General features: G+C 50.2%; 2 protein-coding genes across 3 annotated transcripts in view; one reads left to right on the forward strand and one right to left on the reverse strand.

Annotated features, from left to right (window-relative positions):
- The first annotated feature begins 822 nt into the window (after window positions 1–822).
- Window positions 823–3,427, forward strand: LOC105476639 (C-X-C motif chemokine receptor 3). Its single transcript, XM_011732737.2, has 2 exons — window positions 823–904; window positions 1,882–3,427. The coding sequence occupies exons 1-2, from the start codon at window positions 893–895 to the stop codon at window positions 2,974–2,976; spliced, it is 1,107 nt and encodes a 368-aa protein (XP_011731039.1). The 5' UTR covers window positions 823–892; the 3' UTR covers window positions 2,977–3,427.
- Window positions 3,428–5,357: 1,930 nt separating this feature from the next.
- GCNA (germ cell nuclear acidic peptidase) overlaps window positions 5,358–14,682 on the reverse strand; it is a 38,520-nt gene continuing 29,195 nt past the window's right edge. Inside the window, exons 11-15 of one of the 2 annotated variants that reach the window (XM_071088378.1) lie at window positions 13,996–14,071; window positions 10,123–10,267; window positions 8,418–8,556; window positions 6,408–6,612; window positions 5,358–6,102 (exon numbers count right to left, since the gene is read on the reverse strand). In XM_071088378.1, coding sequence (XP_070944479.1) covers window positions 5,982–6,102; window positions 6,408–6,612; window positions 8,418–8,556; window positions 10,123–10,267; window positions 13,996–14,071 — 686 coding nt within the window. In that variant the 3' untranslated portion in view covers window positions 5,358–5,981. The remainder of the gene's footprint in view (window positions 6,103–6,407; window positions 6,613–8,417; window positions 8,557–10,122; window positions 10,268–13,995; window positions 14,072–14,682) is intronic. The other variant, XM_071088377.1, reaches the window with a different exon arrangement.

Here is a 14,682-nt window from a genome sequence, read left to right on the forward strand (position 1 = left end):
TCAGAGAAAGCACCTAAAGCAATGTCTAGCACATAGCAAGTTCATTACTGGTAGTTCCCTTTCCTTTTCTCCATTGATTAGCAGGGAGGGGCGATGGTAAAGAGCTAGATTTAGGGTAATGACTTTTTAAAAAATATTTTAATTCCTTTTTAAGAGACAGGGTCTCACTCTGTCACCAGGCTGGAGTGCAGTGGTACAATTGTAGCTCAAGGCAGCCTTGAACTCCGGGGCTCAAGCAATCCTCCTGTCTCAGGCTCCCAAGTAGTTAGGACTACAGGCACATGCCACCATGCCTGGCTGGCTTCTTTTAGTTTTGGTAGAGATGGAGCCTCGCTATGCTGCCCAGGCTGGTCTCAAACTCTTGGCCTTAAGTGATCCTCTTGCCTCAGCCTCCCCAGTAGCTGGGATTACAGGAATGAGCCACTGCACCTGACCGAAATTTTTAAGAAGGTGGATCTCCTCTACAGACTTATTTCTCTACCCAGTCTTTACAATCATGCAAAGATCAACTCAAGATCAGAACAGATGAGTTCCAATCTATGGAGCACTGACCCTACCAGTGCAGGCAGCAGGGCTGCCCTTCACTTCTCAGCTGCACTGGTTCTTCTTCGGACCTCTCTTCTCAAAGGACCTGCCCCCAGCCAGTCATCCTCTGCCCAGCTTTTCTGGTCCCAAGCTTGTGGCCAGCTCCTCCAGAAAGGCTTCACCCAGCCACGGAAACTCTGCGGCCTAAGGTTTAGGGAGGTCTGGTAGAGGTAACTCCCTGGAAGAGGCTGCTGCTGAGAACTGCCTGAAACTCTCACTTCCTCTGTGACTGCAGGTTTCCAACCACAAGCACCAAAGCAGAGGGGCAGGCAGCACACCACCCAGCAGCCAGAGCACCAGCCCAGCCATGGTCCTTGAGGTAAGTGTTGCTGCCCAGCAAGGCCAGGACAGAGTTCGAAGTGGAGAACCCGGGGCACTAGGGGAATACCACGGCTCGCCCACAGCCCAGGGTCACCACAGGGTTGGGTGAGTAGCTGGAGGCTGCATGGGTTGTGGCAGAAACAGCACTGGGGAATTGGGAACCCAGCTTGGCCACTGACCCTGGGTGCCTCTCCTCTCCTCTCTGGCTTTGGTGTCTCGTCTGCAAAATGGGGGAGGGCAGGGGGCAAGTAGACTCAAAGGCTCCCTTCAGGCGACTTGGAACTTTGACTCTTGCGTGCTGGATTGAATTGGCACTGGGGAGGCCTGCAGGTCCGTAGTGCTGGGGGTGAGGGGGTAAAGAAGATTCCTTCTCAAGCTCAGTGGGGGATCCCCTCGTGGGCAACTAAATGGCCGTGCAAGCCTCAGTGTAGGGAGGGGGAAGGACTGGGCAGACTGCATGCATTTGGGGGCGTGGTGACTTGTAGAGAGGCCACACGGGGAGAAGGGGGCAGGAAGTTGGGGTCCCCGGACAAGGGCCGAGGAGGGAAGAGGAGGGTCAGTGACTGGAAAAGGGGATTGTGGAGAGGCGCTGGGGAGGAAGGTGATTGAACTATGTGTTGGGGGTGGGGCACTGAGGATACAAGGCAAGCTGTGAAGGGAGAGCGGGGAGAGCGAGGACAGTGGGCAGAGAGGGCTCTGGGCACCGGGGGGACGCTCTTCCTCCTGCCCAGGGGTCCCTGGGCCTATGGGATCACCCAGAAGAGTTCAAGAGAAGCAGTCTTTGAGAAGGGAAGTTACCATTCCAGAGCCCAGGCTGAGCGGATGGAGTTGAGGAGGTATGGCCCTGGAAGACTGGCGGGGACAGTTATAGGAGGAGCTGCTCAGAGTAAATCACAGTCTAAATCAGACTCAGTCACAAAGGAGTTCCTGGCGGGCCTTTACACAGCCCCTTCCTCTGCGTTCCCTCCCTCACAGGTGAGTGACCACCAAGTGCTAAATGACGCCGAGGTTGCTGCCCTCCTGGAGAACTTCAGCTCTTCCTATGACTATGGAGAAAATGAGAGTGACTCGTGCTGTACCTCCCCGCCCTGCCCACAGGACTTCAGCCTGAACTTCGACCGGGCCTTCCTGCCAGCCCTCTACAGCCTCCTCTTTCTGCTGGGGCTGCTGGGCAACGGCGCGGTGGCAGCGGTGCTGCTGAGCCGGCGGGCAGCCCTGAGCAGCACCGACACCTTCCTGCTCCACCTGGCTGTGGCAGACACGCTGCTGGTGCTGACGCTCCCACTCTGGGCAGTGGACGCTGCCGTCCAGTGGGTCTTTGGCTCTGGCCTCTGCAAAGTGGCAGGTGCCCTCTTCAACATCAACTTCTACGCAGGGGCCCTCCTGCTGGCCTGCATCAGCTTTGACCGCTACCTGAACATAGTGCACGCCACCCAGCTCTACCGCAGGGGGCCCCCGGCCCGCGTGACCCTCACCTGCCTGGCTGTCTGGGGGCTCTGCCTGCTCTTCGCCCTCCCAGACTTCATCTTCCTGTCGGCCCACCATGACGAGCGCCTCAACGCCACCCACTGCCAGTACAACTTCCCACAGGTGGGCCGCACGGCTCTGCGTGTGCTGCAGCTGGTGGCTGGCTTTCTGCTGCCCCTGCTGGTCATGGCCTACTGCTATGCCCACATCCTGGCCGTGCTGCTGGTCTCCAGGGGCCAGCGGCGCCTGCGGGCCATGCGGCTGGTGGTGGTGGTCGTGGTGGCCTTTGCCCTCTGCTGGACCCCCTATCACCTGGTGGTGCTGGTGGACATCCTCATGGACCTGGGCGCTTTAGCCCGGAACTGTGGCCGAGAAAGCAGGGTAGACGTGGCCAAGTCGGTCACCTCAGGCCTGGGCTACATGCACTGCTGCCTCAACCCGCTGCTCTATGCCTTTGTAGGGGTCAAGTTCCGGGAGCGGATGTGGATGCTGCTCTTGCGCCTGGGCTGCCCCAACCAGAGAGGGCTCCAGAGGCAGCCATCGTCTTCCCGCCGGGATTCATCCTGGTCTGAGACCTCAGAGGCCTCCTACTCGGGCTTGTGAGGCCAGAATCTGGGCTCCCCTTTCACCCACACAGTCTGACTTTCCCGCTTTCCAGGCTCCTCCCTCCCTCTGCTGAGCCAGTTCTGGCTCTCCCCACATCCTCGCTCCCGGGACTCACTGGCAGCCCCAGCACCACCAGGTCTCCAGGGAAGCCACCCTCCCAGCTCTGAGGACTGCACCATTGCTGCTCGTTAGCTGCCAAGCCCCATCCTGCCGGCCGAGGTGGCTGCGTGGAGCCCCACTGCCCTTCTCATTTGGAAACTAAAACTTCACCTTCCCCAAGTGCTGGGAGTACAAGGCATAGCATAGAGGGCGCTGCCCCACGAAGCCGCAGCCCAAGGCCTCCAGTTCAGCAGTGACTGTGGCCATGGTCCCCAAGACCTCTATATTTGCTTTTATTTTTACGTCGAAAATCCTGCTTAAAACTTTTCAATAAACAAGATCGTCAGGACCAGGGCGTGTTCGTGCATCATTACAGCCAGCCCACCTGGGCTCCAGGGGCACTTCTGCTTCTCCCTGCCTGGCCCTGGGTCTGTGCCAGCCCATCCTGCCTTCATCGATGTCTGTCTACAGCTTTGTCTCCGCCCCCGTGGGCGCTCCTGTTCTACTCACAGGGAAACACCCAAGTACATGGGTGCAGAGCGACCAGTTAGGCAGCCGGCTGACATAATTGGGGAAGGGGCCATCAGACATGAACACAAGAGCTCTGCACTCCAGCAGCTCAGGACAGGAGGCAAGATGTGTACGAAACTACTGAAACCCAGCAGCCTGGGCCATGGGGCAAATAAGTGGCACGGTGAACCCACAGCTCAGGGCACTGAAGGTTGGAGCCATTTGGGAAGGCTTCTTGAAGACTTAAAGGGCAGGTATTTTCAGGCATAAGGGAGGGTAGTAGCAAAGGTGGGAAGGCTGAAAGTAAGACTGAAAGGTTAATTTGGGATCAGGTGATGATATTGGAGACCATTCAGAAGGCCCTACTGGTTTTTCAGGTGAGTGATACAAGCGCTTACTAGGGAAATGGCTGCGGGCTTGAAGAAAAGCAAGGCCAGATGCTTGCCAACAGTCATTAGCACACAGCCACCTGGAGGCGGGCTGTGGGGAGCATTTTTCCAGGGCTATCAATGAGGCTGAAGTGAGGGGAAGAAATAACTGGGGTTTCCCAGAAAGGCAAGTGACAGGGCTACTGAGTTAAAACAGAAGGTGACGGGTGGGTCTACTGCACTGTCAGTGCCCCCTAATTAAGTCACCAATGTGCTAGGATCCAGTTTCACAGGCCAGCTGGGCCCCTGCTGAAACTTCAGATACGGCTGGAGGTGGGAATGGGGAGGAAGAATCTCAAGAGTTAGCTGGGGAAGCTCGTCCCACCATATAAACACACCATCCCACTTTGTGGCCACTAGACACTCCAAGCTTTTACAAAATGAAGAAAGGCAGGGAAATGACAGAACACACCCTGCCTAGAAAAAGTATCAGGGTAGTCAAGATGCTTGTGGCCGGCTGAAAATGTGGCCTCCAAGACGTCCACGCGCACCACTGCACTCCAGCCTGGGCGACAATAAATAAATAAATACATACATACATACATAAAAATAAAAGCGAAAGAGGGAGGCAGCAGGGGAGTCAGAGAGGGAACTGTTGCTGCCTCTGGAGGACGGGACCATGAACCCAGGAAATGTGAGCAGCCTCTAAAAGGCAGAAAAGGCTGGGTGAGGTGGCTCGCACCTGTAATCCTAGCACTTTGGGAAGCCAAGGTACGTGGATCACTTGAGGTCAGGAATTTCAGACCAGCCTGGCCAACACAGTGAAACCCTGTCTCTACTAAAACTACAAAAATCAGCTGGGCATGGTGGCAGGTGCCTGTAATCGCAGCTACTCGGGAGGCTGAGGCAGGAGAATCACTTGAACCCAGGAGGCAGTGGTTGCAGTGAGCCAAGACCGTGCCACTGCACTCCAGCCTGGGTGACAGAGTGACTCTGTCTCGCAAAAAAAAAAAAAAAAAGGAAAATACAAGGCAACAGATGCTCCCCCAGAGCCTCCAGGAAGGTACACAGCCCTGTCAACACCCTGATTTTAGCCCAGTGGCACCAGTGATGGACTACCTGACCGCCAGAACTGTATATGTGTGTTGTTTTAAGCCACTATGCTTGTGGTAATTTGTCGTGGCAACCATAGGAAATGAATACAATGTGGATCCCAGTCCATATCCTGAATTGCTCCAAGAAGTAGGGAGGCTGCTAAGTCCTTATGGGCTGTCACAGAAGCCAGAGAGAAACACGGAGTGCAGCGTACTCCTCTAGACAAGTCCTGGAGGGCTTCAGATGTCCGGAGTCTTGGACAAAAGACCAGAGGGTCTGTTCTGCTCTAGGTGCAGGGAGTCAATGAACAGACTTTGCTAACAAGTGAGATGCAGAAAACTTTATTTTTTGATTACATGGCTCAGATAGTTTCAATCAATACCATCAGCAACGAATTTTATGAAACACGTTTGTCTTTCCTGTCTACATAGATGTCACAGTAGCCCTGGTATTTAAGTGTTGCCTCTAAAACTTGTCCTCTTTCCAGCATTCTCCTCTTTCTCTCAACCTGCCACTCTTGAAAACTCACTTTTCTTTTGCATTTTGTCCTACATGTGAAAAATCTGGAACTCAAGTAAGACCCAAGGTAGATCCCAAGGGCTTCAGAAATACCCTGTCAAGGGCACAGAATAGTTAGCAACAGAGTCCCTGGTTAAGATCAATGATCATTAATAACATGAGTCTTAAATTCTACTACTACTTACTTAACAGTACCTAAATTCTAATATTCCTAACTTCACAAAAACAAATTTTTCTAAAACTTCTTACCAGTAAAGGATATAGCTCACATGAACATACTCTCAGATAACTTTAAGAATTCTTCACTGCCTTGTAATTCCTGCCAAGTGTTTTCATCATATCCCCGTGGCTAATCCTAGCCATCTCCTGCTTAATTTTTCTATAATACTTCTGCACATACACAGCAAATGGTCATACGTGGGGCACAGTACGGGTCCCATGTTTCTGAGTTAACGGCACCATGACCAGAGACCCCTTGCATTTGCCACAGAAGAAGCGGCTGGTGTCCAGCGATTTGGTGTAGCGGCCAATCCTGGGAAGGAAAGGAACAACACACAACAAAAGAATCAGTCACTGCACCTCGGCATCGGCTCTGAGATGTTGGCCTTGGGCCCAAAGCAATAATTTTCTCTGGGTTGTCAGAGACCCAGGCACCAAGTGGCAGCAGCGGTCAGACCGGCTCAAATTACTGAAGAGAAAGGAGAAAGAGAACATGGAAAGGAGGAGAGAGGTTCTCCTCCTCAATTCAGACAGCCATCTACTTATGAAATCACTCAAGAGCCACTTGGAGGCCCCAGCAAAACGTAACTGGGAAAAGTCTGAGGAGAAGAGTCTTACCTGGTTTTGCACCCAGTACATTCATAATGGACCTTGTAGTTAATCTTATAGTTATGGCAACGGGTGACCTTGGGCAGCTCCGGGTGTATCCTGTTGGATTTCCTGGCATAATACTTCCATGTGTCACCATGAGAATCACGGATACCATCAATCAGCCAGGAGGCAGCATGGCATATTTCATGGATCAAAGTATCCCGGATTCGGTCTTGAAAGAAGAATGAAAAGAAATTGTGAGCACTAAAACCAATACTTTTTTTTTTTTTTTTTTTTTTTCTTTTTTGAGACAGTCTTGCTTTGTCGCCCAGGCTGGAGTGTAATGACGTGATCTCGGCTCACTGCAACCTCCACCTCCCGGTTTCAAGTAGCTGGGATTACAGGCGTGCACCACCATGCCCGGCTGATTTTTTGGTCTTTTGTTTTAGTAGAGACGGGGTTTCGCCATGTTGGCCAGGCTGGTCCCGAACTCCTGACTTCAGGTGATCCACCCACCTCAGCCTCCCAAAGTGCTGGGATTACAGACGTGTGCCACCACACCCGGCCCCAATCCTCTTCTTATCTGCTACCCAACAACCCCTCGACTTTCAGCCCCACCAGACACAAGGTTATCTTACAGAAGCACATGCAGGTAAGTATGAGTGTTACCTTCCCAGGATTCTCAAAGTGAATAGTGAACCTACTTCAACCCGATATTGTTTACGGCAAAGAGCCTTCTGTGAGCAGGTCTTTTCAGAGCAGCTCCAACATGCTCATTTTTTTGTGAGGCACTTCTAGAAAAATATCCAGACAAGATCTAGTTTCTGCCCTCCAGGAACAGAGGTGGACAGGGTGGGGAGCAATCGCTATGGCCGTGGGATTTGGTTAGAAGCTCCTGGCCGGGCGCGGTGGCTCAAGCCTGTAATCCCAGCACTTTGGGAGGCCGAGACGGGCGGATCACGAGGTCAGGAGATCGAGACCATCCTGGCTAACACGGTGAAACCCCGTCTCTACTAAAAAATACAAAAAACTAGCCAGGCGAGGTGGCGGGCGCCTGTAGTCCCAGCTACTCGGGAGGCTGAGGCAGGAGAATGGCGTAAACCCGGGAGGCGGAGCTTGCGGTGAACTGAGATCCAGCCACTGCACTCCAGCCTGGGCGACATAGGGAGACTCCATCTCAAAAAAAAAAAAAAAAAAAGAAGCTCCATGGTGAAATTGGGATCTCAGGGGTTCTTACTAATTGATTGAATTTAGAAAGGCCATTCTGGGTATGGCAAAACATGAGTATATGGCACATTTTTAAAAACATTTTGGAGACTGAGTCTTGCTATGTTGCCCAGGCTGGAGTGAAACTGCTATTCACAGGTGTGATCATAGTGTACTACAGCCTCGAACTCCTGGGCTCAAGCGAGCCTCTCACCTCAGCCTTCCAAATAGCTGGGACTACAGGTGTGTGCCACCGCACCCAGCCTGTGGTATGTTTTGAAGGCCAGTGTGAAGACAGCCTGTCTGGGGCGTGGGCTAGTGGTAGAATACTGAGAGACAAGATTGGCCAAGCCAAACAGGAGCACATTACAATGGCCTCAAAAGCCAGGCTCTAGGCCTTGAAAAGCCCTGGTTTCTCAGCAGGAAAGCAATGTAGTTACATATGGGAGACGAAATGGAGCAGGGATGAGGGCCTGTCCTTGGATGGAGGCACAGATAGAGAAGGAATGGTGAGCTACTGTGAAGGAAGATTTGGTGACTGGCTAGACATAGGGGACCTTGAACCTCAGCTCCTGAGAGAATGAAGATGCTACTGCTGGCAAGGGGGAAATGCAGAGAGAAAGTCAGGCCTGGTATAAAGATCGATGGGTTTGATTCACAGGGATGGTGAGACATCCAATAACTATGTCCTCTAAGCAACACACAGCATGCCTGCCCACCCAAGAATGACAGTTCGAGCTGTGACACAGGCTACCAGCTAGGAGTGATTTCATAGGCACAGTGTCAGAAGGAAAGAGCATAGTAGTGAAGCTACCACACTCCTGCCATCACCTGCAGAGTCGCAGACTTTCAAGCCAATCTGGATCTCGGCAAAGCGCTGCCTCTTTGGGTGCCACATCTCACCAGTGCTGCATGAGCCAGCAGTTTTCAACATCTTGTTATTCCAGCCTATCCGTAGTTTCTCTGGCAGCTGAGAATGAAAAGCAAATGGAAGGAATCAGAAAGCAGTTTTGTTTTGTTGTTGTTTTTTTGAGATGGAGTTTTAGCTCTTGTTGCCCAGCCTGCAGTGCAATGGCACAAACTAAGCCCACTGCAACCTCTGCCTCCCAGGTTCAAGTGATTCTCCTGCCTCAGTCTCCCAAGTAGCTGGGATTACAGGCGTGCACCACCACACCCAGCTAATTTTTCGTATTTAGTAGAGACAGGGTTGCACCATGTTGATCAGGCTGGTCTCGAACTCCTGACCTCAGGTGATCCGCCTGCCTTGGTCTCCCAAAGTGCTGGGAATACAGGCGTGAGCCACCATGCTGGGCCCAGAAAGCAGTTTTAAGCAGACCAGAAAATATTAACTCCAGAGTTTTTTTACCCTCTAATAAAAAGGAAAAGGAACTTTCTCCCCCAGGTTCTTGGCTCACAGCAAGTTTGAGAAGAAATTTATTCAAAGAGAATACAAATCAAAACATTCTGAGGAGAATAAAAGCCGCATTGAAGTCTGGGTAAAGACAATAAACAGGCAATCAGGACACAAGGGAGACTGATAGAACATGTGAGTGCAGGACTTGGGCTCTCTTGTCCTTGGTGCAGCCAAGGAGAGAAGGACAACCCTGCTGAGGTGGGCGAGGCTGAACTGAAAATGCAACTCAGAACACTTCAGGTTCCACCCATCTGATGTGACATCACTGTCATCCGGAAGGGCACCAAAGGCTGGGGAACCTTTAGGAATATGTAAGAACTTCCCTCCATAAAGTGTTGTCACCAGAGATGATAAAGTCTGAAAAATCTAATGACCAATAGGTCTCTCTGCCTCCAGATTTTATCCAATCCAGTCCATACCCACAGGTTACTGTCAGGTTAATTTCTTTCAGCAGGTTAATTTCATTCACTCCCTGATGCACCCCATCCCTGTGCAGTGCTGCCTATTCATGTAAATTTCACCTCCTCCAACCTGATTCCCAAGGCCCTCCAGTATCCAGTCCTACACTATCAAAAAATAAGAGCTTACTATGTCCTAGACCCTGTTCTAGGCACTGTATGTGTCTTAACTTATGGAAGGGTAACAATAATCCTGTAAGGTAATATGTACCGTGTTGTCCCCATTTTACAGATGAAGAAACTGACGGAAACTGAGGTCAAGTAACTTGTTCAAGGTCACACAGCTCTTTTTCCATTATCCTTCCACAAGAATCCTCTCTTCCTGATTGTCAAGCCTCAACTCTCCCTCTCCCCCATCCTGTTGTTCTCGCCACTTACCATCCTTTAAGAAGCAGAGTCTCACTTCCTCCAGGTAATCTTACTTCCTGGCTGTTGAGGCTCTCAGTGATTTCTCCCTCTGCTGATCTCCTGTGGTAATAGCCATCTGTCCTATACATTATAACTCATACACATTCTCTATTGCTTTCACCTGTGCCAGGGCTCATCTCCCAACCTCAACCGCCTCTGCTCAAGGGCGGGAAGTATATATGGTTAGTGCACCTCACAGCACCAAGAGTACTGGTGTATAGTAGGTGCTCAATCAGTGCTCATTCATTGATCCTACCTTTTTATCACAGACGGATCTGTTAAACAGATCATAGATTCTCCGAACCAATTCATCCCTATTTCGCTTTAAATTTTTTCCAGAGTATTTCTTTGATTTTTCAAGGCCATGCAAGAAACATCCAGGGACTTTGCACTTACGAGTCCTGTAAAGATAAATTCAGCTGAGGTTTATGTAGCTAAAGAGAGAGAAGGAATGCACATGTAAGCGTCTTGTCAAGACCTGTCGCTCCCTCTTCCATCCAGTTCCTTAGATGAGGGCATTTCCCAAGCCTTCATTTGCAGCCTTTTCTCTTCACTCTTTGCAACCCTCAGAGGTATAAAGCCCATGGTTTCAACCTCAAAGACACTTATCCCCACATCTGTATCTGCACTCTGGAGCTCTCCTGAGACCTAGTTCTGAATTTACAACTGCCCAGTGCAAACTTCCAACTGACTAACACGAATGTATCTCCAGCTAAACATGTGTTCAATTATCAAACTTGTGTTACAATTGGCTGAACAACCTCAAAGACATTTTTAAATTCCTTTTCTCGGCCGGGCGCGGTGGCTCACGCCTGTAATCCCACCACTTCGGGAGGCCGAGGCGGGTGGATCACGAGGTCATGATATCGAGACCATCCTGGCTAACACAGTGAAACCCCGTCTCTACTAAAAATGCAAAAATTGGTCGGGCATGGTGGCGGGTGCCTGTAGTCGCAGCTACTCAGGAGGCTGAGGCAAGAGCATGGCGTGAACCCAGGAGGCAGAGCTTGCAGTAAGCCGAGATCGCGCCACTGCGCTCCAGCCTGGGCAACAGAGCGAGACTCCGTCTCAAAAAATAAAATAAAATTCCTTTTCTCTCTTTATTGGGCACAGAGACAGACTATCTTCTTCACACTTTCTCTTCAGCCCCTCCTTTCCATCCCCCTGGTTCCTACTCTAGTTCAAGTTCTTGTCCTACCCTTTATGCCTGGATATGAGAACATTCCAGTGTTCCTTACCTCCAGGCTCTTTCTCTTCTCATCCAATCACACACACTCCTCCAGATTCATTTTCGCAGGCCATGCTCCAATTACTGTCCCCCTCTGGTTTTTCACTGCCTGGCCTGACATTCATGGCCAGGGTCAACCCTGTCCAAAGCTCTATTCCCAGCTACCACTGCCACTCTAGCCAAAGTGGGCAACTTAAATGTTTCCTGGACACAAATCACAATTTCCCACATTTGTGCCTCGGCACAATCTATTTTCCCACGGCTTACAATGACTACATCTCCACCACTACTGAGAATAACCATCTGCGCAGCACTTTATCATTCGCAAAGAACTTCCTTTTGCATTGTCATATTTAATCCTCACAACCGCCCTTCAAGGAAGCTATTACTATTTTTACGATCTCCACTGTGCTCAGAGGTCAAGTGACTTGCCCAACGGTCACAGAGACAGTGAATCTCCTGATCCAAATCTCATGGTCTTTTGATTAAACCACTATCGCTGCCCCATCTTTCAAGGCCTAATTCAAATGGCACAAAGAATAATGCTGAGCACGGCCGGGCGCGGTGGCTCAAGCCTGTAATTCCAGCACTTTGGGAGGCCGAGACGGGCGGATCACGAGGTCAGGAGATCGAGACCATCCTGGCTAACACCGTGAAACCCCGTCTCTACTAAAAATACAAAAAACTAGCCGGGCGAGGTGGCGGGCGCCTGTAGTCCCAGCTACTCCGGAGGCTGAGGCAGGAGAATGGCGTAAACCCGGGAGGCGGAGCTTGCAGTGAGCTGAGATCCGGCCACTGCACTCCAGCCCGGGCTACAGAGCAAGACTCCGTCTCAAAAAAAAAAAAAAAAAAAAAAAAAAAGAATAATGCTGAGCACATAAAGGACTCATACTGCAATAACTACCATTTAAACAGAAGCATTTTTATCTTAGCTGGAACAGTCCACTAAGTCCAGAGATGAGCCCAAAGAGCTGGAAAGATAAAAGGGGAGCAAACGCAGCAAGTTTCTGACTTAACAGAACTCCTAAGACTGAGATTTTGCCAGAACAGTTATTAACCCTTAAGTCACAAACTAAACCCTACGTGAGGAAGTTGGGCTGCAGAGAGGGGAAGTACCAGACAAGACAGAGGTTACGGAAGGGTCTTCATCCCAAGCCTGAAATGGGGGACTGAAATATTTCTGCCTCCAGTTACTTAGGTCTGAAAGCAAACTTACATCAGTATGTAAGGTGGCAGATGCAAACCTGAACCCTCTGCAGACTTTGGCAGAGCCCAGACCCCTGTGTGTTTGTGCTCACAGAACGCCAGCCTTGTGGCTCAGCATACTTTCACCTCAAGGCCTGTGGCTCTTTACTGCAGACTGAGCACCTTCACATCACAGGAACCGACAAGACCCCAAACTGGGAAAATCAGACACTATGACCAGCAAGCAGCCTACACAGGAACAATGCTAAGCATAACAGGAAGCCTCCAGACGACACAGGAAGTGCTAAACAACAGTTAAGAGTCCAAATAGGCTAGCCTCCTTTGGATAATGCAGACTGACAATGACACCAAGGGACAGCTTTTCCCTTCTTTTGTCACGCTCTAGCAAAGCAACCTGGGAGCTACCCAAGACACATGTCCCTGGAGGCAAAGTAGCTTAAATATGTAGTTAGGAGCCTGGAGCAGAAACCTTCCTGAAAGGGGATCCAGCTAAAAGAGCACTTGGCAAGCTGCTACCGGCTACCTCAGCCAGTGCAGAAACAGACAGCCCTTCTGTTCAGGTCCAGGGTAAGCTGGTGCCCCTATGCCTGACATAATCAGTCTTTTTCCCCTCCCTTAAGATATACTTATTGTCCCCAAATATTCGTTAAAAAATAACATAGTCCTTCAAATACATTCCTTGTCTTGTAAGACAATTCAGATGTGAGTATACATTACTCTTCAATGAAAGTAAAAACAAAGAAAATTATGCAAATTAGCTGGGCGTGGTGGCGGGCACCTGTAGTCCCAGCTACTCAGGAGGCTGAGGCAGGAGAATGGCGTGAACCCAGGACGCGGAGCTTGCAGTGAGCCGAGATCGCGCCACTGCACTCCAGCCTGGGCGACAGAGCGAGACTCTGTCTCACAAAAAAAAAAAAAGAAAAAAGAAAAAAAAAATTATGCTTACTATATCAAATTTTTAAGGGAAAAACTAAGAAATTCCTGGAATCTAAATAAGAAAACACATTAATTTTTTGCCTTAAGTATTAACATGTCTTTGGTCTACAGGATCAGTTGTTGTTTTCAGTATCAACTATATATAGCTTAATAAAAATAAAGGAATGATAAGCAATCCATTTCATCCTAACATTTAAGCTGAAAAATTCATAAGGATATACATAGTAGTAACAGTAACTGGGTTCAGCCAAAGCACTAGAAAAACCTGGAAGACAATCTTGACCACTCTCCCTCCAACTCCAACAGATCAATGTGTTGCTTCTGCCTTCTCACCATTTCCAGTGCCTTTGCCTTGGTTTAGCATAAACTGGTGGCCACGAAGCTATATCAAGCCTGAAAAAAAGTGTCTTGCTTGGCTACACATAGTTCTTTGATCTGAGTTGAAGGCCATGGGCAATCTCAGAGGCCAGAGCTGCTGTGGGTGCAGAAAGGCCCCCTCTACCCAGGTAACTGCAGGCACCTTGGCGGAGAGCCCATGCCCAGCCTCAGAGAGTGGGGAAAGAAGTGGGAAGGGAGCCAGTGGGTGGTATTCTCCCTTGCTTGGGCCCTCCTACTGAAGGACAGAAATCTTGTCCCCCCATTCCATCCCAGCCAGACTCCATCTCCTTATACACACCCCCCATCCAAGTGCCCAGTGGACTGCCCAGTGTGACAACTGTGCAATAAATTCCTGTTCAACGGAACATGGGTAGTACATACCTAGTTTTGCGTTTTTTAACTTTTGCCGCACCGTGTTTCTTCTTTGAAGGTCCACGCTTCTTACGTCCTTTACCAGCTGAAAAAATAATAGGTTACTTGTACCCCAAAAATTGGTACCATCAAGAGACTAACAGAAAGGTAAACCCAAAAGGAGCCCTCACTGCCAAGCCCAGTGCAACATCTCTAAACAAAACTGTCTGAAGTGGCATACTGCCGCTGTCATCATTCTCAACCATCTCACCCACGTGAATTACAGAGCTGCCAGCAGCATGAGCTGGGTAGGATTCTGTCACAGGCACCAAGGACTATGAAGGTCCAGGAGTGTGCCCTTAGGAAGCTAGGTGGTGTGGGCAACTGAAGCGTGCACAGTCGAAGGGGTGGTACGGTACAGCTCACACACCTGCTCCGATGAGTGGCTCATATCCTAGGCAGCACCTTCACTCAGTGTGCAGGGCAAGGCAGATCTTTCTGCCTGGGCCTAGGACCCATCCTGCCAGCTGCTCTAGCTAAAGGCTTATGTATCAATAGTCAGTGTCATTCATATATCCAAAAAATTTATTGAACCTCTATCACGTGCCAAGCACCAGGCCAAACCCTGACAGAGAGTAAAAGATGAGGAAGAGTCCTCCCACGAAGAGGTTCACAGTCTACCGGGGCAGGGTAGGGAAGGGGACCGACTCAGGAACA

This window comes from Macaca nemestrina, chromosome X (genome assembly GCF_043159975.1).
Source record: "Macaca nemestrina isolate mMacNem1 chromosome X, mMacNem.hap1, whole genome shotgun sequence".
Classification (NCBI taxonomy): Eukaryota; Metazoa; Chordata; class Mammalia; order Primates; family Cercopithecidae; genus Macaca; species Macaca nemestrina.